At 41.4% G+C, this 24,666-nt stretch overlaps 2 protein-coding genes across 5 annotated transcripts; both read right to left on the bottom strand.

The window, feature by feature from the left end:
- Positions 1–1,093: 1,093 nt before the first annotated feature.
- On the bottom strand, positions 1,094–17,349 carry GTF3C3 (general transcription factor IIIC subunit 3). Of its 3 annotated transcripts, none has more exons than XM_066189620.1 (19): positions 17,190–17,349; positions 16,216–16,318; positions 14,944–15,140; positions 14,435–14,558; positions 13,737–13,928; positions 13,313–13,478; positions 12,310–12,457; positions 11,442–11,514; positions 10,353–10,433; positions 9,243–9,346; positions 8,471–8,642; positions 7,850–8,052; positions 7,167–7,268; positions 6,130–6,265; positions 5,230–5,467; positions 4,684–4,874; positions 3,937–4,061; positions 2,527–2,631; positions 1,094–1,833 (listed from the first exon to the last, which is right to left on the bottom strand). In XM_066189620.1, exons 1-19 carry the CDS (start codon positions 17,286–17,288, stop codon positions 1,711–1,713), a joined length of 2,682 nt encoding a protein of 893 aa, XP_066045717.1. In that variant the 5' UTR covers positions 17,289–17,349; the 3' UTR covers positions 1,094–1,710. The 3 variants fall into 3 exon arrangements, with proteins under 3 accessions (XP_066045717.1, XP_066045716.1, XP_066045718.1); XM_066189619.1 differs by having other exon boundaries at positions 2,527–2,679; XM_066189621.1 differs by lacking the exons at positions 1,094–1,833; positions 2,527–2,631; positions 3,937–4,061; positions 4,684–4,874; positions 6,130–6,265 and having other exon boundaries at positions 5,357–5,467.
- Positions 17,350–17,754: 405 nt separating this feature from the next.
- Positions 17,755–20,783, bottom strand: CUNH2orf66 (chromosome unknown C2orf66 homolog). Of its 2 annotated transcripts, XM_066189623.1 has the most exons (4): positions 20,696–20,783; positions 20,039–20,181; positions 18,962–19,162; positions 17,755–17,985 (listed from the first exon to the last, which is right to left on the bottom strand). In XM_066189623.1, the coding sequence occupies exons 2-3, from the start codon at positions 20,159–20,161 to the stop codon at positions 18,980–18,982; spliced, it is 306 nt and encodes a 101-aa protein (XP_066045720.1). In that variant the 5' UTR covers positions 20,162–20,181; positions 20,696–20,783; the 3' UTR covers positions 17,755–17,985; positions 18,962–18,979. The 2 variants fall into 2 exon arrangements, with proteins under 2 accessions (XP_066045720.1, XP_066045719.1); XM_066189622.1 differs by lacking the exon at positions 20,696–20,783 and having other exon boundaries at positions 20,039–20,220.
- Positions 20,784–24,666: the final 3,883 nt, after the last annotated feature.

Genomic DNA, 24,666 nt, shown 5'->3' on the forward strand with positions numbered 1-24,666 from the left:
AGTTAGACAGGTGTGAATTGCTGAGGCTAGCTGCAGATAAAAGGTGCTCACAGGGCACCGATCTATAGGGAACATCAGAATTCTTGTTTTAAACCCTAACAGCTGCTTTGAATTAACTCAGATCTCTCATTTTGTCTTTTTGACTCAGGTTCTTTCCATTATGAGGCTGATAGTAAAATTACTGTTGCTACAACTATTGTTATTTATAACAAAATAAGCTGTTGATAGGCTGCATGTTTGCTTTTATCCCTTCTCTTTCACCACCTTTAGACTAAGGCCTGGCAGGTGTCTTATCGAAACACAGACTGGTTTGCAGAAGGTTCAGGTGAATTACTGAAGACAGAGTCATGTACCTGTGGCTGGATGCTGACGTGACTGGGGCAGGGAGGAACTGGCAGGACTGGCTGCTTATAATGGGAGATGATATCTGGGTCATGAGAACATAAGCCTTGGGCTATTTCAGGAGCATAGGAGGAATTCATGAGGTGTGTGATGTTACACCACACATCACCTTACCTTCGTAAGAATTAGTGGAATTTGTTCAACCCATCCTACTGTGGAACAACAGACTGGGGAAAGAGTAGTTAGAGCAGCAAACTTCTGTCATGATCAAAGATCAGCTCATCATCATGGCCCACTCTTCCACGTGGTGTCAGTACAACCTGGCTTCAGGACAGGTGGTGTTGAACTCTGACCTGCTTCAGCAGAGCTGCTCCCCACCTCCTCTATGAGCCATGGCACTACTGTTTCTGTGGGACCTACACATGTTACTTGTGATACTTGTTTAGCACAGTAGGGAGAAAAGTCTTGCATGCCTCTGGAGCCCAGGACACTCTGGAATTGTCTCCTTCTGCTCCTCCAGAAATTTGGCGCTAAACTGTAATTTATATGGTAGGACTGCAGACTAATGCAAGAGCCTTTCTCCCTTGAGGCAAATGGCTGTTCTGAGGTCAAAGGGGTGGTTCAGCGCACCAGCAAAGCTAAACACACCTGAACCTCATTAAATTGTGCTGCTTAAAATTAGGTGTGGGATATGGCTTTAGGTTTGTCCTATTCAGTAGGACAGACGTTAGCTGAGAATAAGTAAACACCATTAAGCTCAGATTTTTTATTAACAAGTTCAGAGAAAGAACAAAAGTTACACTGATTTCAGTAAAACAAAGATCAATCCCCTTCAAATACAAAAACTGCTAGGAATATGAAGTCCTAGAAAACTCTGAATATTTTAAAGATCTTGAAATACTGAAGTCTTCATCCTCTAGGATGGTTCCACATTATTGTAACTTAATGCTGCACATTAAAATACCCTCATCACCATGCTTCTTCAGCAACCTCAATGGCAAATAGCTGAAATACTGCACGCTGTACATTCTGCCCTGCCTGGAAGCCCTCAGCAAATCACACCGGGCCTCAGTTGTCACTGTTTGATTCTATATACAAGACTGAATCTATTTAGAGATCAGTGCACCAAAGGAGAAGAGCTAAAAGCAGCCACTTGTGAGCACGTCAGGGATGTGCTCAGGATGGCCAGTTCCCACCCACACGTGACACAGTGCAAATGGCAGAAGCAGAAGTCCACAAAGCCACTACGCTGAACCAGCCACATCTCCGGCCCTCTGCAGAAGAAGCTGTACCTAACACCAGCTTCCCCAGCACTGCATAATGCAAAGGTCAGTCCAAAGGGTATCAATTCCACCTGCACAAACATCATCACACAACTGCATAGGTATACAACATCTTCTGAGCCATTCTGGTATTGCCACTGCTCTGATAAATGAGTGACAAGTTAAAAGCAGTATCTCTTCTCAAGTCCGTTTGATCTGTTTCTATTCCCTGTAAAAATAAGGATTAAAAAAAGTTATCAATATGCAAAAATAGTATAAAAACCTGAAACACAGTTTCTGTTACAGTGGAATCAAATTACATATTCATGGCCAATAAAGGCTTTCAGCTGTAAGGAAACAGAACACCTCTTCCTTGTGCTCTCCCTCTTTAAAAAGTTTCCACATCATCAAAGTTATAAAATTTCACATTCAAAACATTAGCTTTAAGTTACATAGCCAGTTTATAAACCAGCAAAGTACTACCTTAATTTGTCGTTGTATGCTAAGTATTTGTTTCTCCAACCAGAACCCTGGGAGTTTAGAGCTAACACCCACAGCTCTGACTTTACCAACACTGCCTGCTTTCTAAACATACTTGCAATGTCTCTACCTACCCATTCCACAGACCAGACTTGCAAATGTATGCCATAGCAATGAGGATCCAATACAGAGCAGTCAGAATTAAACAATGGCTCAGATGCAATTAGGTATTCCTAATATTGGTCCGTCTTTGAACTTAACACATGTTTAAATACATTATCAGGTGACAATCAGATGTGGGCTGCCAATGACAAGGAATTAAAACAGAAATTGAAGGAGGCACAACTACAGAGATTTTATGTACCTATTTTAACTATGACTAAGGAATTCTTCACATTTTCCTGACTTTATTCTCTGTCCATAACTCACAAAGTTAAAGTACCTCTAGGGTGAGGGGAGGAAGTTCAAGTGCTCTTTGGTAATAGTGGATTGCCAGGTGCAGCAATCCCAGCTGGTGCAGGCCACGGCCCAGGTTGTAGAAGGACTCCTGGCACGGTCCACGCAGGTCCAAGTAGCGGTGAAGGAAGGAGAATCCCTGTCAGAGAAATCGAGCACACAACTTTTTCCTCCCCTCCTGTGCATTTTATTTTGTTACCATTTTGGAGTGTGATGATTCTGTTGTAAACAGAGGACCTTCTTTCCAGGGACCATGTCGGTAAGCAGAGAAGGTACTTCCTCCAATATGAGAAATTAGTTCAGACACAAACAGCTAATGCTCATAATTTAGGTCACCAGTAGGTCGCTGTGGTTGAATTACTAATTAACTACCATAGCAGCAAGAAATGATGTAAAATCACTGAGTATAGTAAGCAGGAAATGAGAAGAGAGAGAGCAGGGAACTGTATTGCCAGGGGGTAACATAAATAGGACATTGTTCAAGAATGTTATAAAAGGAGAACAGGGCAGTCCCTGTAAAAAAAGGCAAGCTGGTTACAGAAAAAAGTAGATAAAAATATTAAAATTAGGTCAAAGTTTGCAAGTTCAAAATATCTTGAAGTTGGACACTGTCATAACTGGTTTTGTGTTACAGTAGCTGGGGACCTGTAGCTTTTGACAATCAGTGCAGGCTACAGTCTTCCAGCTATTTCAGAAGTCACAAGAGCTCAGAATCTTCACCACATGGTGGTGACTGAGCTCAGTAGCTGCAGGAATTAAAAAGTACTTCAAGTTAATGAAAATACTTTGTGTAAAGTAGAGGAAACTACTTTCAAGATTCTGTTTGGGACTACAAAGTCTGCGGTTTGTAACTGGATCTTGCAGATGAAAGGAAAAATGCATATAAGGAAGATGAAAATTTAAAGGTAGCTAAACTGGAGCTCTCAACGTGTTTACAAAGAGAGTGTATAGAGGCACCTAAAAGAGGAAAAGGAAGATGGGGGGGAAATCCTCTTTCCAAGCCAAGTAAAATTTGCTTCAAGAATGCTGTTTATGAGACATATCTACGAAGGACACGTGGCATGGATTCCACTCTACAGCAATGCAGGCCAAAAAAAATTTGAAAGCAAATTCAGATTATAATCACCAATAAATCAGTAATATTTTCACAAACAGCTGGCAGCTGTTAACCTGAAGGTGAGTAACAAGTTACCTTTACCCATAAGGAGAGGAGATTCAGATGGTGTAACTATAGTTCAAAAGCACATTCATCTGTGCTCATGTTTTGCCACTTCCCTCTTTAGAAGTGCCATCTTAATTATGAAAAATTATTTTAAAAGAGTGTGTTGTAGCCATAACCATCTGCAAGATACGAAGCCAGGAAACACTGTGGGTAACAAGAATCACAATGCCTCACCTGGACTAGAAGAGCATGCCTTTTCAGCACATATTTCTGAGAGGCCATGTGGATGAAAGTCAGGCCAATACAAAGACTATACAAAGGCTCATCTGGATTTGCACGGAAGGCTTGGACATACTGACCTAAAAGCAAGTAAATGAATCAAGATGTTGGTTGGAAAAAGCACTTCTTAAAAAGTTAAGGGCAAGAAAGAAAATATTTGAATTAGAAGTGTGAACTAAGAAAAGAAACAGTTTAATATACCTCCATCAAAAGACACAGGAAAAAACAGGGAAGAAAATAGTGTATTTTCAGCACCCACTGGATTCTGAAGGAAGAATGCAGATTGTGATGTAAAAACAGAAGCAGAAAATGATCAAACACAGAAGGCAAATACGGTCCTTGCTGGGATTTAAATGTGACATTTGGAGGACTTGACTGAAAGCAGCAGGTTTACTACAAAGGCCTGCCTAAAACATGCAACCAGCTGTATTTGCTGTTTAAATTGGTTCTGTCATTATTACCATCATTAGCCTCCAATTATCTTTGCAAGTTAGTTATATTTGCAATGTGTGCTAAACTTGAAACATGCCAGCCTAATTTTTATTAGCAAAACCCTTCAGCAATGCTCTGATTTCTGTACAGAATAATTAAAGTACCAGACTAGCATTGTGAACCTATAATTTTCTGATAAAAAAAAATCTTTCTCTTTTTATAAACTTTCACTTGTTCTATTTGTTGATATTAGAACATGAAAGATATTACCAAGAGCATGCTTGAAACTGCCAGACACGAAGGCATTGTGCCCGTTGAGGACACACAGCACGTGATTGTCAGGATTTTTCAGCATCAGGCGGAGACAAAAGCGATGGTGACGGACATCCTGGGACTGCATAGTGACTTGATTGAAGATGTTCCACAGCTGGGGCTTATTGACATTTTCCATGACCATGATTCTACAGAATGAGAAGTGTGCAACTAATTAGTAAATGCTAGGTAGTTTATACTGTATCTTCAATAACATCTCAGCAGTTCAGGGAAGATAACAAAGAACAGAAACCGTAAGAGAGGGTCAGTGACTGAGGCAAAGATGAGAGTGAAAAATAGAACCAATGGTTTTGGCCAAATCAACCAACCCACTGCATTGTGTATTTTTGGAATCTGAGGCTATTGGAAAGCTCCTTCAGCTTCAGTAGCCTTCTCTCATTTAGCCAAGGCTGGAAAGCAACAGCCTGCCTACTTCAGCAGCATGACTACAGCCTCAGTGGAGGCAACTACAGCACAGACTGCTCTGCCTTCCCAGCAGCCCACCTGATATAGTTGTAAGCTTTTCTGAAGTTCTTGTCTAGAATTGCAGCAGAGAGCCCAAAGTACTCCAGTTCCTTGCGCTTTTGTCGATCCTCGTAGAATGAGTAATATTCCAGTGAGGAATCCACAAGCAGCTCTGCCTCCTTGTACCGGGAGAGATCACACAGGGCATATATGGCCTTCAGGAGGAGGTTCCACCAGTCATCTTTGGTCAGGACGCTTGTGAGAACAGCAAAAATGGCTAAAAATATTGGAGCCACAAAGGTAAGAAAAATTAGGACAAGAAAGATACATTTTTACAAAAAAGATGCATACATCAAACTGGTATTTTCAAAGACATTGTAGCACTAACAGTTAATATTAACAGGTATTTACTTTTTCTCAGTTTAAGGGCAGTTCATAAAACACCAGCAGAAAACACTCACGAAGTGGGAACAAAGAGCAAGCAATACACCCAGTTCAAGCTGCAAACATACTACATGAATGTAATGAAGTTCCTCTCCCTGATTTATCAAGCAGTGCTTAAGAACATGTAGGCAGGCTCAACCAAGCCTGCCTACAGCTAAAAGAAAAAGTATCACACCACTTTTACAATGTATTTGTATTACATTCTAGATTGGTGTGCATGATGTTTCCCCTGAGGAGAATGCTGGCCCATAAGATCTCTAGAGGCCCCTCTCAATCTGAATTATTCTGTATTCTTACTATTTTTCTCTGAACGGGGCCTGTTCCCTTAAGATACATTATCTTCAGTTGTGCTGCCTTCTTTGCCCTAGAAATAAAGCAATGTTAACATGAACTGCATGGGTTTAGCATGCAAAATAGGAGCATTTTTATCATTTTTCAGAACTATGGAGTTCACCTTGTTGCTTTGTTTTTAATAAACAATCTGTGATTTGTTACCTTTTGCATCGCAATTTGCTGTCTCTTGGTCATCATTGTCAGAAATTTTATCCCTCGACACCTTAATAAGATAGAGGTGTCTCTCTCCAGATTTGGAACTAGATATCAAACACACCTGAGCTCTGCTCATTGCTACCTAGAAACAAATTTAAGGGCAGCATTTCAGATTACAATATTACATCCTATGACAAAGGCAGCTCTGTGGCCAATCCATCTTGCTCACGTTGCATCCCAAAACAGTCTGTGACACCACCATACAGCAAGGTCATCAGAGAGAACATTCCCAACAGGAATATCATCTCTGAGCTGTCTCGTACTCCAGTGCAAACTGGGCTAAGCAAAAGCAAGATACAAACTCCTCAAGCTACTTAAAAAGAGTCCTTCTGGGATTGGAACATCCCTGGGTATATCGAAATCAAGACTCTTTGCATAGAAGATTAAGAAGAAGAACAATGTCTATCTCTATCAGTTTCACAGGTTTGTGAATAGTCACCTCTTCAACCAGTGTAATACAATAGTCAAGGTGCTGACCAGGTGGATAAAATGGAGGTCTAAATATTCTCTTAACTCATGCCCTATTTATAAATAAACAAAAATCAATTAACACAAAACTGCCACCACTGTGTTTACTGGCTAAACAAATTCTTATTTTGTCCTTTTATCACAAGAAAATAATAAAGAAAGAAATTGAAAAGAAAATTGTTGAAATAGAAGCCAGGATCAACACCTCAAAAAAGCTCTGTGCTGAGTGTTAAAAAGGCAAGAAGCAGCTTTAGAATTCAGTGGGTTTTCAGCACACTGAGAACAGGGAGTTGAAGTCACTCTATCAATAATTATACAAACAGTTCTCTGTTCTGAACACTACAGGCAGGAACGCCAATATTGCAGGCTACCTGCAAGATTACTATCTAACAACATTATGAAACCACTTACAGATAAAAGCCCCCTAGCTTTCCTCCTGAGATCATTTGTTGTTTGTCTTGACCCAAGTCACAGCTGTCCAATTTCTTACAGTGCAGCTGGAGAGACTGGCTTACCTTCAGCAGCATTGCCAGCATTGTGAGCAACGTGTCAATGTAACCGTACATTTTGCCTTGGGAATACAGCAGCGTGGAGCGATGCAGGAGCAGCTTTAATTCCTGGACAACAGTGAACATTATTATTATTCAGCCTCTTGCACAGAGTGAGTTTATAAAACAAATAGTTTTGACTTTTGACAGTACTAATACGATTGTAAAAGCTTCCAGAAAGCTGCAAGAATCTGCAGCAGCGGGTAAGCTCTCCCTAAACTGCTCTCAGGAGTTACTGTTCCCAATTCTCCAATTTCAGAGAAATCTGGCATGACTCTTACCTATGGTGAGGGTGCTTCTAGAGAAGGGATTCAGAACCTCTCCTAACAATCAACAGAGGCCAAACCATGTAGCTCACATGTAGCAGCTACTGATCAACTTGATGTAGAGTCGTGACTGGCTCTCAGTGGCCAAAAGCTTATGCATTGCACAGAAGTTATCAGGTGGGACTGGGGAAACACTGAGAGAATGGTCAGGGAGAACATCAGGAGGACGCGTCCCTGATGCTGTAATGGATCAGTCACTGTGCTCTGCAAGCTCCTCATGGGGAGATAAATCCAAATCCCTGGTCCTATGCAAACATCTTGGACTACTAGCACAGTTTGGCAGAATAATACATCCTAAATGGAAGCACAGAACACTTTACCCACCTGCTGCGCAGCATTAGCATCCTGAGCCAGAGTATCTGGGTCATACATTGGCTCCAGAGCCTCCAGAGCTTTCTCAGGCCGGCCCAGCTGCTGCTGAAGTGTTGAAAGTGAGATTCTTGCATCGAGATGCAATGGAGCAAGATCAACAACCTTGGCATAGCTCTCTGCAGCACGCTCCATGTGTCCCAAAGCCTTCAAGCACTCTAGAAGTACCATAAGAAAGACACTTAAGTAGCAGAAAAAGAAGATTTCAAAGTTTGCAAACAAATTAACATACCTTCTTAGTAATTTCATGTATTTTTAAGTGAAAATATTCAGATACATGCACTGATGCATCCACACTTTCTCTTCAAACATCAGCAGTTGACACAGGATGAAATGCAGAATAGATGCTGCTTCACTTACATGACGTACTTTTAGCTGATGTAAATTTCAGTGTATATGAAGAACCAAAAAAATGCTCGACAGAGCTGTCATGATAAACTTCATTCTGCAAATACCAATTCTCATTCAACCAGTCAATCTAAAATTCCCATGATCTTGGATAAGGGTGCCTGGAAATGCTCAGCATTTAGTATCACCTCTCAGTCCCCCGTGTTCAGCAATCCTGCCTCTTCTCACCTGCGTGCCGCAGCCACACAACAGCCAGGTTGTATCGCTCTGAGCAGACAAGGGAACTCAGGAGAGGCAGGGCTGAGTTGTATTCTCCAACATCCAGAAAAGCCTCTGCAACATCCAAATACAAGTCACCCACATCTTCTGGATTTTGTTCCACCAGAGTAGTCAAAAGAGGCTTTAAGAAAAAACACACAAACACTTAAAGCACAAATAAGCAATGAGAACATTTCTTTAAGGCATGCTTATTAGAAGCTTACATTTTTATCCTATGATTTCTATTCTATTTTCATTCTGAACTATACTTCCTTTATTTAAATGTTAGTTTAGAAGTGAAAAATAAAGGATATGATATTCAGAATTCCTGAAGAAGCCCCATTTTTCCATTCTAGATGTTTCATACATCCAGTGGGTTAAAGTGCCCATCAGTGAGGAGTGTCCTTCATGAAAGAACAGTCTTCAGATTTAGTATGGCTTTAAAACAAAGCGAAAGCATGCTCCTTAGTGTTCAACAACCTTGCAATATGGTCCTGGGCCTGTCACAGCACACAGGCTGTGACTTACTGAGCTTTAGTAATACTTACACTGGCATAATTTCTAAGGGCAAAGATATTATTTCTGCTATTACAGGCCTGTGAGTTTCTGTCTTGGAGTGGAAGAGAAGCAAAAAGAATCTTCACAGCCCTCTCAACCACTTCAGTCTATGAAAACAGGAGCAATGACTTGCTTTTGTGATTACTTACAACATTTTCCCCTTTGTGAGTTGGTGTCCACTTACACTGAGTGGCTCCAGGATGTTCAAGTGAATCAAGCACACCATCAGCTTGACTGTGATGTCTATGGGAACACCTTCAGGTATGCAGCAGCTGACCTTCTCCACAGCTGTGACAAGAAAAAGAATTTCCTTCTGAACCCAGAAGTTTAAGAAGCACTTCTCAAGCACCACATCCCCTCCAGGCCATGCTCAGGAACTGAGAAAATATTCTTAACAGCTCTAGCAAGTGTTCGTCTGCCTCTTTTCCTCCTCCTCTATCTTTTCGAAGAGTTGGAGCAACGGCCTCCTACTGTCTCTGAGACTAGTAATTCCACGTGAGGTACCAGTCTCCATTGGCTTTAACAGCAGGATTCCACAGCATGTGCTAAGATCCTTTGCCTGCTTAAGAGGTACTTGCTCAATAAAGCTTTCCTTTAACAATTTAGGCACCTCTACCCTCTTCTTCTCCTTTTGCTTTTGAAGGAAATGCCCTGTATTAAGGTTCTCCTTCTTGCTAAGTTAAGCAAGTGCTAACTGCACCGCCTGAACACACTGTTAAACACAGTTAACTACACAACTTCACACAACAGGTAGGCTGAATGCAACCTGATCAGAAGGCAAACATGAGGCACAGCAGCTACCCATGACGATACCAGCAAATGAGAAGTCACACAATAAAATTCTGTTATCATAGGTCCTTCACATACAGTCATGACACCTCAACTCCTGGTTAAGTTCTCCTTCACTGCAATGCTTACACCAGACATTCAGAGTGACCGCTAAAACCTGAGGAAAGTGTGATTTCCAACCTAAGGTTTTCCTTTTACCTCCTACACCCACATCCCTTTACGGCCAATAACAACATGCAGACTTAGTTCATCATTCTCTGAACACTGCAACACACAGCACAAGGGTAACTATTCCCCTACTGAAACATTTTTACAAAATGAAAACTGGCTGGCTGCGTTAGATGGAAGTTCTGAATAAGGGAAAGAAGAAAAGTACAGAAGAATCCTTTTCTGGATGAAGCTCTGTTTCTGTGCTGTTAGAAATCTCCAGCTGTTACATGACTGCAAGCTGGTCCCTAACCATTTGATCAGTTCACAGACTCATCCGAAATTAAAAAATACTTACCTGGAGCACTGGATTCAGCAACTGGATGACTCTGACTGTCAGTTGCTCCCTCCTGGTTTTCCTGAGTTTCTGCTGCTGCACCTGTTCATTTTTAAAAAGATTATCAGATTAACCAGTAGGACCAGCTAAGCCAACAGTCACTTGCCTTTGAATTGATTGGCAGCTTACTCTGAAAAGTGGACTGAGTTTCTCTTGTTTTAGTTTGGGGTGTTTTGGTTTTTTTTTGTGCTGTATTGTTTTGTTTTTTAAGAACAGCAGAACAGGAAGCAGTTATAAAAGTTACAAAGCAACAGAGGGTGCAGAACCAACCTCTATTTTAGAGGCTTTCTCTCAATCAATGGCACACATGAGATAACTTGGAAACATTGTGCTCTAATTCCTACACTCATTATAGTTCTGTTACAAATTATCTGCTGAAAGTCTCCATCAGGACAGTTGTTCATAAATCAGCTGTATTTTTTACCTGGTCAGATTGGGTCAGATTGCTGAAACCAACACTTTAATCACAAATCAGACTGTCTGCTTATGGAGTTGGTGTGCGGTGTCCATTCTACAGTCTAAATAAACATTTTCAGATGAAATGACTTTGATAAAGCAGGTTTCTCAAAGACAACCTACTTCATTAAATTAAAAGATAGTATGCCCAGATTTCAGTTAGATGGCTAATAACAGATGCAGGATGTATAACGAACATTACTCTTAGGTCGAAGGTTGACATTCTTGAGTACAGTTGCCACTAAGCTCATCTTTTTATCTTTTTATCTTTTTTTTAGAACCTCTTCAGCTGGTAGAAATAGCTGGTCTGATGTAAACACTCAGAGGAATGTTTAGAACTTTAAAAGGCCTCCTCCAGTTGCCTGGAGAGCAGTCCTTGTCTTCAGTGAGTCAGCAGGGCTATGGGGACATCAGCGCAACTTCTTATAGCAGCCTGAGGTCACGCCATGTAACTCACTAAGAGCACCCACAGATTTCAATAGAGACAAGCCTGTCAACAGTGCAGCAAAACACACCCTGGAGCTGAAAAGGTAAAGGAAAAATGTCATATCACATGAAGAGCAGGGTCACAGGAACCACTTGACAACTACTTACCCTTTTTCTCCTCAGTTGCACTTTTTTCTGGTACTTTCTTTTCAAGTACGATTCCCGTAAAATCTGTAATAACCTAAAAGAGAAAAGTAATTTGGGTCATTTCAAAGATTTAAAGCCTAAATGGAGCAATCACCCTATACGACAGTTTTAGACATCACAGAAGTTATCAGAGGAAAAGCTGCATTCATCAACAAGTAAGAATGTTCACAAGAAGTCCCAACTTGCAGTGTCTTTTCAATCTGTCTTGGAAAGTATGACAATGGCCAAATACCAACATCTTCCCTCTCAAAGCCAGACCAAATCAAGATAGAAATATAGCTCGAAAGTGAGAGTTAAGAAATTTGGACCAGATAAGCAATATTCTCAATTCCTGATGCCCTAGAGTTAAGAGGTATTGTCTTTCTAGAAAGTATGCTTAGTGCTTAATGCACAAATTTCTACTTGTAACGTAAGTCTGCCAGATAAATCACAACAATCTGCATTTGAACCCTCAGAGCATTTGGTGTCATGATTTTAACCTTCCACTCAGAGAATGACCTCTGCTGGTATTACTCACAAAAGCAGCCTGAAGGTCTTCTCTGGCTACTAAGATTATGGTCACTATAAAAAAGGACAGGAAGGATCCCAAAATATTAAACCTTGAACAACATACAAATCTATCAGCCTTAAGTTTATTCAAACCAACCATTAATTTTAATGCTAATTACTACAGAACCAATAGCAAGCAGTCTGTTTCTGATGAGCTCTATCTTTACAGAAGCAGGACCCCATTTCAGCACTGCAGAACATAAATGAAAACATAAACCATCCATTCAGGCTGGCAAAGAAGTGCTCCAAATGGCACGGAAATGCAGGGAACTGTCCGTACCGCCAGAGCTTTGTCGTACTGTTTGGAGGAGATGTACAGTTCAGCTGCAATGTTAACATCCTCCATGGACACAAGGCTCTGGTGCTTGGTGAAGGCTTCTTCCACTATCTCAATAGCAGAAGTCACATCATTGGCTTCGTAGTAACTCCTGTAAAATGCACGTATCAGATACCAGGTAACTCACGTAACTGACAATATATACTTTGAACCGAAGCAAAAGGATTTTCACATTTCTCTTATTTTTGCTTAGTAGTGAAGATTTTCATTAGCAAGTGGATGCTACAAAAGACAGTGAGAAATGGAGTGTTTTTCCTTTCCTTACAACTGATGAAAACTTTTATGCATTTCAAACAATTAATTTTTTTTCCTGCTTGTTAGGACATTACTGGAATTCTCATCACAGTCTCTCCCACTGGAGTCAGGCATCAATCACGTCCCACATTAACCTGCTTTCAGAAACCTTCACGAATAATATTGTTATAATATATATCCTTGCATTTTTTGGTACATTTCCCAAACATGAAGATCTAAAGGCCTTACACTGTTTTGAAACAGGCCAATAACAGCTTTCCACAAGAAAGTAGCTCACAAGGCAGTCAAAACTACTGCAGGAGAGCTACACATTTAAACCACCAGGCTCCTGTGCAAAGGCAATCCCCGTGTTTGCACACCAGCCCACTCGGCCACCAGGCTCCTGTGCAAAGCCAATCCCCGTGTTTGCACACCAGCCCACTCGGCCACCAGGCTCCTGTGCAAAGCCAATCCCCGTGTTTGCACACCAGCCCACTCGGCCACCAGGCTCCTGTGCAAAGCCAATCCCCGTGTTTGCACACCAGCTCACTCGGCCACCAGGCTCCTGTGCAAAGGCAATCCCCGTGTTTGCACACCAGCCCACTCGGCCACCAGGCTCCTGTGCAAAGCCAATCCCCGTGTTTGCACACCAGCTCACTCGGCCACCAGGCTCCTGTGCAAAGGCAATCCCCGTGTTTGCACCCCAGCTCACTTGGCCACGTCGCGGGCCAGCTGCATGAAGCGCTGGCCGTCGGAAGGCGCCAGCAGGTTGAGGATGCGCCGGTAGCCGTCCATGGCCATCTTGTGCTCCCCCAGCTGCTCGTACAGGCTGGATCGCTCCCCCAGGTACCGCACGTTGGTCGGGTCGTACTTCAGAGCTGCAGCACAGGAGGAGTTTAGGAAAAGGCAACTGTGGATTTCACACTCATTTCCTTGATTCGTGTTAATGGACATGCACAAGGTTTCTGCAAGGACATCCTATATTACAGACTCATTAATCTGTTACCAAAGTCCAGAGAGAGGTATCAGGATCTTAGCACCCTGAAGCAAACTAAACTAGAAAGGAAAAGAAAACCAAATGATCGCCATTAGCACCTAGCATTAATTTTACATAATTAAAATGGTTGCTACGCTACCTTTTGTGTAGCAGAAAACAGCCTGTTTAATATTATCCTGCTCCAGTGACATTTCCGCCAGTCTAACCCACTCCTCGGTATTGCTAGGATTTAAGTGAGCTGCAATCAGTCCAAACTGTAGTGACTTCTCCATGTCACCCTGGTCCTCATAGATCATGGCAAGAGTGGAGAACGGCTCATGAGCAAGAGGAGCTGGAAAAGACAAAAAGAATGACTAAGATTTATTGTTTAAAACCCACAGTGGAAACAAATAACTTGCCTTTCTCAAAGAACGGTGTCAGAATTATAAAAAACATCCGCATGTGCTGTTTAAATTCAGGAAAAACCTGCAGACAAGTTTCTGGTTCCTTTCTGTAAATTATTAAACAACCTGACTGAATCTAACAACAACCCTTTATAGTATTACTCTATGCTGCAAGTCATGCTGACACTTAAAACTTGTGTCTACAAAGACAATAAAAGTAAACTGTGTAAAGCTAAGCCAAGGCCCAGGCCTCTGCAGAATTGGAGTGCTAGTTTCTCTTTATAAGCAAAAAAATAAAGGAAGTGCACCACATATTCTCAGTTCTACTCCTTATACCCTGACTTTGCTTGTACTGTTTGTTTCCATTTTCAGTGAAGCCACACTGAATCCTCCTCCTGCACGTGGCAATTTCACCCCATCCTTACAGCCCAAAGGTCTGCCCACTGTTCCAAACCTTGTCGGATGATTTCCATGCACATCAGAATGGCTTCCTCACGCTCTCCTCGAGCAAACCTGATGTTGGCCTCTCCCATCAGACCCCTCAGGGCACGGGGAAGTTTGCTGCGAGGTCTTTTCTCCTAAATGGAAGAGAGATGCTATTTCTGCCCAAGGTTGAGATGTGCCCAAATTCAGGAGACACCCTGTTGTGCTTAACCCCACCTAACACCAAGTTATTTAAGTATTAGCAACATTAAATGACTGACAGAAGGACTTGCTAATGTTCATAGTTTTCTGACACTGGGAAAACTGATTTCATGATTTCTGAAAGCTTTCAAACAGAAAACTACAGTGCTTTTATAATAAACAAAGACAGCATAACAAACACCAGCACAAGCAGGATCATCCTTCACAGAACAATTTTCAGGCAAATTTCTCAGCAAGCAGCTAAAAGTCGCACAAAGTGGCATTTATGCACTATGATCAGGGGACAGACACAAGCAATATGAAAGTTTAAATACTTGCTTTCATCATTTTCTTGGTCTCTCGATTAAGAACCATCTCCAAAACAAAAACATCTCCAGCTGTAGGCTGCTCAGTAGTTTCTTCTTCCTCTTCTTCTTCTTCCTCCTCCTCTTCTTCATCCTCCTCCTCTTCATTTTCCCCAAGCATGGATGCAAAGACCCGATGAACAGATTTACTGACCCCATCTGCTGTTTCTCCTGGTTGAGAAAGAAGTAAACAGATTTATGATACAATGAAGAGGACATGCTGCTTCTCTGGACAAGTGCAGAGAAAACAGCAGCCCACTTGAAGCAGCTATTCTGTAAGAGTGCTGCCTGCAGAAATGCAGAAGAGCTATTAACAACTTCTTTGGTTTTGAAGCTCTGCATCATTCTTCACCAATGCTTGGTATGGCCCAGCCTGTAACATCCTTTGGATATCTGAAATGAAAGCAGGGAGCAACACACAGAATGAGGTCACAGTTCAATCAACGTTTTTCTCAATCCAGAACATTAAGCAACTTTCAAGCACTGAGCTGGCTGGCTGCAATAAGCTTTACAGCTGAAGAGGTTGTAAGTGAGCAGAGAATTCTACTACAAAACAATCCAGCAACCAATTTTTAGAAGTAATGGAAAACAACATCTTGTAACCACTCCACCTATGACAAGCACCTTTTAACGTGTGTAAATGCAAAATCCAGATTATTTGCATTTCTCTGGAAAAAGAACAGAATTCTTTAAAAGAAGCAAGAAAATGATGCTAAGTACTCTGAATTAATATGCTTAAGGCATATAATTCCCCATCTTTTATTTACAATTTCTCATTATAAAGTGAACCCAGGGTTATAACTGACTACAGATCTATATACAAAACTCCAAATATGTAGGATTCAAAGGTTTGAGCTGGGGGATTGGACACCTGAAGACTTGATTAAAAAATAACCACAGTATCAAGTTGGGACTGAAAAACAATTCTATCATGTATTGCCTATATAAGAGAGGGACTTGGTGACCACACCTGGGTTTATGGCTATTTTTTTCAACTTGGGTATGTTTGGTCAACTTTATTCTGACTTGGATATTGAGCACCTAAACACAAGACTTTTTCTCCCCTGCCCCCATCTGAAAAAAAAAAAAAAAAATCCATAATTATTAATTTAATTTCCCTTCTATTTCAGTCCCTTTAGATATGAGAAAGGGCAAAATGGAGCCAGATTTTTATGAAGACAGTTATCAAAGAGCAAATACTTCCAGTGCCTTTTAAAATATGAATAATTGTGTTCAAAACACCTACCATCAGTTTCATCCTGACTTTGGGATTTCCCAGAAGCTTTTCTGGATGAAGATGGAGCCTCTACATCTTCCTCGTTCTCCTCAGCAGAAGCATTTTCACCATCCTACACACACCAAAAATACAAATTATTACTTTTATAGTATCACCCATTTTTTTCCCCCGACATATTTACAGTTATCATTTGGCTTTCCAGCCTTTCCACTTGCCAGTGAAACAGGTGGGATAAGCACTGCATTTTTAAGTGAATAAACCCCAGCATTACTTTCTTGCTTTCAAGATATTTATATTCTTATCAAAGCGGGGTGACTCAGATGGCTGACTGTTCACACAACTTCTGACTGAAGAGACCAGTCCATTGTTTATTTGGCGCTACTACAGTGAGCTGGGATGACATGGCTGACTGTATTGGAAAAGCGATGTGTGACAAATCCTTCCAGACGCCCGACAATATCAAAATAACACTCAGTAATCCGCTAAGAATGCTGCCCTAGGATACTACTTATCCTTCCATGGCAGCTGAGTTCTGCTGAATTTGCTCTCTGAACACCAAGAAATGCAGAAATTCAGTAGCGCTTTGACACAAAGTTAAAAAGAACCGCAGCACTCCGACAAATGATACCTATTTTCTTTTCATCACACCGCCCACACAGTGTCGGACGCAGAACTGCGTCTCCTTGTATTTCCTGTTGCCAAGAAGTCAGAGGAGGAGCCGCGCTGGCTCTCTCCCTTAGGTCTCAGAGGCTGGTGGGGAGCTGCAGCGGCACAATGGGCATGAGTTTACACCCAAACCAAAGCGCCGATGACCCGCGGGGCGGGCGGTGCTGCCGCCGCACCGGGACCTGCTGAGCCGGGCACAGGAGCTGGCGACTACGGAGCCGCAGCAGCAGAGAGCGAGAGCCCCTCCACACGCAGAGCGGCGCTCCGAGCCCTGCCAGGGGCTGCCATGAGGGTGCGGCCAAGCGGGGCACACTCACCTTCTCGCGGCTCTTGCGCTCCTCGCGGCGCTGCTCGAACTCCTCGAAGGAGATCTTCCCCTCCAGGTACTCGATCAGCTCGGGGCTGAAGCCCGACATGGCCCCGGCGCGGCGCGGCGCGGCGCGGCCCGGGGGAACGCTGTGAGGGACGCACCGCCGTCCGTCCCGCTATGGCTCCCGCCGCAGCCGCGCCCGCCCGCGCGAGTTCCGGGCGGCGGCTGCCGCGGCGGGGGCCGGGCGGGAGCCGAGGGCGGCCCCGAGCGCAGGGCGGGGGCACGGCGGGGACACGGCGGCTCCATCGCCTCGGGAACTGCCCCACAGAGGGCTTGGAACTCCGGACAGAGCCGTGCGCGGGGGCTGAGCGGGGCACGGGCACACTGGGCGTGCGGGGCTGCCGTGAGGCACAACCGGCCCCAGGAGCACCGAGAAAGGTGGCGGGGGAAAGGAGGGTCTGAACACCTGTCACAGAACACCTTGGGACAGCCCGTGCTCATAAACTGAACGGGAACCTCTAGTTACCGGCTTTGAACAAAGACACTTGGCAGTAGTCAAATGCACGCTGTTTCACTCCTCATTTATTCACACCTAAGCACAATTCTGCTCACAAACTGCAGTAGCCAAAACCCACACATTTGCCAATAGACAGAATAACACTCATTACAGCAGGACACCTGATTCCACTGGCAGAAACGGTGGCTGACGAAAATTTTGAATTGTCAGGTAACAGTTAAAAAGTCAAAACAGTAAAGTTTTGCTGTGACGATTTCCACTTGGTATGAAGTTCTGGAGTTAACACCTTAAAAAGACAAAAAACCCCACAAATATGAGAGAGAAATACAGAAATAGCCATATGCAACCAAGCCATGATCCAAAACACGACATGAAAACCTCTGCTCCCACAACACGGTTCTGAACACTGAAAAGAACTACCATGACCATCCTGAATTATGCAGGACAAAGAACTTCCACCAGTTGTTTTCTCACTGATGCTGTGACTTATAGTAGAGCAACCCTTCTGAATTCCCTTTTCATTTATTTTTCGTGTACAAAATACACATTATGTGGTGGTTTTTTTTTTCCTGACATAAAAACGCAGCAAAAAGAGAATTTACAATTAAAATTTGAGTGCAGTCTTTATTATGGTTCATGATAATAAGAATAATGGAGCTTCAATTTTGATTACAAAGAGAGAAGGGCTTAAGCAGGTTGAGAACAGGACAGAGCTGGAAATCCTAAATTAAATCTTGATTAAACTTAAACACTCTAAGATACTGAGTAAATCACCATAATGCTTTGATTTAAATCTTGTTGAAATTCTCAACTATTTGTAAACCAGAAGAAAACAATATTTACTGTGAATTTAAAAGATAATGTATGCTTTGTTAGTGCAATAACTTATGTCTAAATTCGTTTCCTTAATATACATATATCACAAGAAACCATTGATCTCAAATTATAATCTTATTTTTGCAATTCCTTACATAAAACTTGCATCCCTTATTTATTATCTGTACATTTTCAAAATTCTCCTCTATATGAAGGAGGAGAGAAAAAAAGAAAACAAAAAATCATGGTCTGTATAGGTCTGTTACAACCATCTGTTATTTTATCTAGGTAGTAATTATCTCATAGATCTCTGTCTCATGAATTTTAAAACCCACTTCAGGGTAAGGATTAAGGTACTACACTTTCAATTCCTTCTGATTATACCTCAGTCAGAATCTTTCTTGGTTACACATAACAACACTAGAGGACAAGGCATCCTCTTTTACCTTCAGCAGCAGAATCTTTCAGCCTTTGAAATAGTTCTGAAATGATTTTTTCCTTTCTTCATAATCTGCAAATGCAGAAGCAATAGGATCTGAGTAGAGCACGACAGGCCTTGGTCCTTCATTGTTCACAGGGAAGGCAGCTGGGAACTTCCTGAGATCGAGACCCCTGCCTGAGAAGTAAGCCTGGAGCATTCTGAAAAACTGAACATATTGAGGATGGGGAAAAAAAATAGATTATGACCAATGGAGATTATTTCTACTGACACAAATGAGATGTAATATTTGTTCCTCTGTGGGATGAAAATCCCCTATTCTGACCATAACCTGATACAGTGTAGGCAACCAAATTCGGACATGCCCACACCATCCTTGGCTTGTACATCTTAATGTGAAGTCAGCAGAGCAGCAACTGCTTCCTGCTCATTTGTGCTCCCCGTGAATCACAGGGGCTGTGATATAACTGCACCCCTTGTAAAAGAGGCACAGCCAAAGCCCTGCTGAGAGCAAACAGGACAGTTCTGTAAACATCTCACTAAGGGTCAGCAACAACGGGCAGTTGATTTGAACTGTCCCCTTACAATCACTTCAAAGGAGAAATTAAAGTTTCTTAAAACACTGAGGAAAAAATATGGGAAACCGATTCTTTTCCTTCACAAATGCTTTTTAAGACTGTGCAAATGTTCTCTGGTATTTTCATAGCTGTCAGATGCAAACTTATTTGTACTCCCATGAGATGAAACAACATGCAATCAGAGCACATGTTTGAAAGAAACAGTAATCATTCCTCTTCTGTTTCATAAAACAAGTGGCTGTATAATTAAAATAATTTTTTAAAAACGAAGCCTGCTGGATGGAGATATCAGGAAGTTTTGTGCACTGCTGTGCTCTGAGAATGTCTCTTCAGTTAAGGGGCACATCTTGACTGAGAAATGGTTATTGACTATACAAAGTGCACCATTCCTGACGTTACATCTTATGGGCCCCTCTTGCCTTTAAATTTAGACATTAAGGAGTCTCTTCATGGAAAACAAAAAACCACACAGAACTTCAGCTCTCTTTCTTGAAACATTTCCTTACCAGGTCTCTGTTTCTGGGGTTATCAAGAGGCTTCCATTTCTCTTCTGGTCGGAAAGGAGCAGCCTTTGCCAATCCTCTCACAGCCAATACTACGTACAGACCCAGGAGCAGCACTTTCCTCATGCTGGAGATGAACACACTGTCTGTAAGAAGGACAGACAAGCTCCTTAAATCCTACACAGCTGCCACTGGGAACACACAGATCATGTGGATCCGAGGAAAGTCTGCCCACTGCAGATTACATCCATGTGCTATCAACTCTTTGTTTCCATAGTACTAAGGTACCTGGAAGAACAAATGACTCTAAACAAGTGTTTCCCATCCCAAAGCTATTTCTAGACACTGCACTCTCTTCTGAGGGACCAGTAGAACACCCAGCACAAAATATTACATTTTTAAGTTTACATTTATTACATACAGCCGTTTTCAGTGGCTAATACAGCACCAGAACTCTGTGTGCTCCAAGGAGAATGCAAAAACATGGCTCAAGATCCAGAGAGCTCGGTTTTTAAAACTGGATTAAATTTTACTACATATAATAATAAATGCAATGGTATTTAATACAGACTGGTCTAACATATTCGAGATCCATTTCACAATTTGACTCAGGGGGAGAAAAGGAATTCTCCCTCTCATATTCTTTAAAATAGAGCTTACCAGGGAATTTGGCTTTGGCTTGCCCCTTCTTGGATGGTCTCCTCGTAATCCGTGAACAACCTGATCTCTGCACTTATATTTCCAGTAGACTGTAGGTGGGTGTCAATGACGTTAGCAGGAGTTCAAAAATACAGTAATGATTCCATTTTCATCCATGACATAAAGACCCTTGAGAATTTCATCCTTGATAACTCTTCAGACCTTTTGCTATTGAACAGTGCAGCATAAATTCCTCCTAAGTCGTATTGCAGAAAATTGGTAGTAGGCATATAGGAAGTTTAAAACAATTCCCAGGAGAAACAGCACTGCTTTATCAAAATATTATTTTTAGTTAAAAGTAATTAGCCATATCTCTAGAATGGTGACTAATGGTTTTCAAGCAAATGAGATATGGATCACTTTCTTGATGCTGGAAGAAGGGAGGGAAAAGTCAGGTCTGCTTCAATATCCAAAACCGTATCATTTTAATTGAAGCATTGCTTTCCTACCCTGATTTTATCAGCAGTTAATATCCTCCTGTCACACTAGAAACTAAGACAAAGGCTGCAAGGAGGACTCTGCTAATTTACCTTGGCCTTAGTGCATAGCATTCTTCATATCAAAGCTGCTCATAATTTTTGTTTAGTATTTCACTGCACTCTTCTCTCTGCTGCATAGATGACACACGATTTAGCAGCACATAAAATATATCCCTAAATAGACATGTTAAAATTAAAAATATTTGACCGTCACCTTACTCCAGAGTATAAATGCTTATGTTTGACTAGAAGCTTTACATTTTTCTTTGGTTTAAAATTTGAAAGCAAAATAAAACCCTACCACCACCCTTCCAGGAAGGTGAAGTTTTGGACATCCAAACATCATTAGCCACACAGTAAATAAAATCCTAGCTGTGTTATTTTCATGACTACAGTAGTATATAAAAATTCAAGACAATTTATCCAGCTTTATTATTCTGCATATTTGGATTAAAAAAAAATCATACACACAAAAAAGAAAATCCATCAAGCCCCATCAATTATAATTCATAACATTCAACTTCCAGATAGTGGACTCATCAAGAACAGTGCAGTAGCACCAGAGTAACTTGGAAAAGGCAGGTCCCAGCATAAGGGAAGTGTCTTTGTTGATCTTCCAGGTAGGTATTTATTTCAGCTAGAAGTAGAAATATGCTCCCGTAGAGAAAATGACAGGAAGGGGAAAAGGCAAGATTTACAGGTTGGGATTAGATTTTAGTTCCTCCTTTAGCTTTGGAAAGAGGAGGGAAAAAAAAAAAAAAGCCAGAAGAGCTGGCAGTTTTCTTCTACCTCTTTTCTGCCCCCTCAATTAATTTATTCCTTTGATTTCTTTACAAAGAACTGGGGATGTGCAGTGTAGTCAGCTAGTAAAACATACCAAAGTCATCTGCAAGTATGAAACAAGCTTTATTACTGGAGGAACTCAGGCAATTTGGGTGACTGATGAAGCATGCAGATACGCAAGAGATTCAATTAACATATATTTTCTGTGAGCTGTCTAAAAAAAAAAATTCTCACACACTTGTATTGCTGCTTCCTGAGCTAACGCTTTGAGAAACTGTTGTAGCTAAAAAGTCTGTTTAGACCTAGTGCTCATTTTAATGTGTGGGTTGGTCTTCGTAATTTCAATTCTTTCCTTCAGAGAAAGTTAAATATCAGCAGAACACATTCATATTAAAATACTATGGGTATACTTACACTGACTGAATTAAATAGCATCCTTGTTTTTGAGGCCAGTAGCTGAGTTTAACAGAGGCTGCCGAAGCCAGGTGTCAGGGTGCTGCCTTTTTAATGCACCCATATTGAAGCATCAGGCTTTCTTGATAAACATCTTCAATAAATCAAATATTTTCCAAGTGTCTATTCTAATTATATAACCTTTCTGGCACAGTAAGTAATGTTCATGCATGTTTGAATTAAATAGCCCTGAAGATGAAAACACTCACAGCATTGCTTGCTCAGTTCCATGTAATTCACCTCCAAAAGGTAAAAACTTAAAATACACTAGTTTAGCTGAGAACAAGTTTTATACATCTGATGCTCTATATAAACTGTATTATTCAGCAAACACTTTGAATTTTATTGCATTTCCCATTTATGAAGCCTAAGGTGTTGGAGTAAAGATACTGAGCCAAGCTTCATCCTGTACTATCTTTACTGCATTCCACTGAGAGGTGTGAAAGAAGCACCTGTTAAAAGCACTGCTCCAACCACAAGGCTTTTGTTTACTACTTTTATTTTCTGCTTAGAATCCCAAGTATTACAAGTCAGAAGGAAAAGCACCAAACTGTTCCACATGAGCACCTGAGCCAAGACTAAAGGCAAACGTTGCTCACAACACTCATCAGCGTGTTTGTACAGCAGCAGTACAGGTAACACAACACACAGCAGCACTGGGAAGTGGCACTTCTTGTGAATTACAACCATTGGTACCAATGCAAGCACGTTGGAATACCATACAAAAATATACAGAAGTGTTTCTTCAGCAGGGGATTTGCTGTACAATATACTTAAAGTCATGCACACTTAGATTAAAAAAAAAAAAAAAAAGACAAAAAAATTGAAATACGCACTGCAGCCAGGGAAAGCACCAAACAAAACAGGAACATCCCAAAGTAGCTCCCAATCAAGTTGCCCTCAACTACAACAAAAAAGTATCTAAATGCAGTTTTTCAAGACTATGAGATTTCATCTTTCAGCAATTACAACATTATCTGAAAATACCTCTTTTCCAAGGTTTTCTCAGCATCTCACAAGACAAGGACTTTGTCAAAGTTTATGATACATGGCATGATCTGTAAGAACTTAGTTACAAACGTTTTATAAAAGCACAGTAATTCGCTATAGCGTTATTCAAACATTTATAGGTAAGACCCTTGCCAACATCTCTAAAAACCTGTAAATATTAAGAGTGAGTTCCATGTACACCATCAGATTTACAGTAGCTACACAGGAACTGAAAACAGAGGAAGACTTAAAAATCCTAAGACAGACTGCTCGAGAAGTGGTAAGATTTTTCCCAAAATTACGTATTTTCTTCGAAATTTTAAGTCCTTTTACAACCAACAAATTCTTCCCACCCCACTAATCACCCAAACCAGGTATTTTGGCCAATATTATTCTGTCTTTGTGCTGGGAAAAAAAAATAATTAAAAGGTCAGTGGGGAATCAAGTTACAGTTTTTCTCAAGTTATCATCATACACAAAGGCCTTAAAGATAATTCTACCTTCTTAATGGTTTCAATACTAGAATATCCCAGTGGCTAGAAAACCACCAATGGCAAGGACTGCTGAAACATCATCACAAAAAGTGAGGCGACTGGAATGAGCTTGGAAGTCCTAAGCCAGCACACTGAAGGAAGCAGCAGGGAAGACACGAAGACTGTGTGTTCCATGTTGTGCCACAACAGCAGCACTGTGACACCCAGACTGAGGTTGGTGCTCCGTGAAAGGAAGTCTTTTGTGAAATAAATAAACTTTGCTGTTTATTGCTTCAAGCCAGCTCTGGGAGCAGCTGATGTGCAGACATTTGTGTGCATGTCAAATACCCACGGCACAACAATGAGCTCTGAGATGGCATCACTTTCCACGGTTCAGTGCCATGTGATGCTAATGGGGGGTGGGGGGGAAGTCAGAATTTGGGGGGCTTGTTCAAAACACACAAATAATCCTCTAGAGACAAATAAGGAAAGCCAGCAGTGGCTTTTCCTAAGCTCTCTGTATTCAAAAATATATGTGAAAAATCCTTCTATTACATTAAAATAAGATTTGAAGATCTTAAGTATTTCTAGTTTTCTTTAATGAATTAGGGAAAAAAAAGTGTAATTTTTTTCCCCAAAAAACAAAATCGACATGTGATTTTTCAGGGATTTACCTATGAATATTTTACCTAAAAAGAAAAATTTAGTATTCAAAACTTCTGGAGCCTTAACACAAACAATCAACCCTACCCCT

This window comes from Chamaea fasciata, unplaced genomic scaffold (assembly GCF_029207755.1).
Source record: "Chamaea fasciata isolate MVZ Bird 193981 ecotype frontalis unplaced genomic scaffold, bChaFas1.0.hap1 SCAF_8, whole genome shotgun sequence".
NCBI lineage: Eukaryota > Metazoa > Chordata > Aves > Passeriformes > Sylviidae > Chamaea > Chamaea fasciata.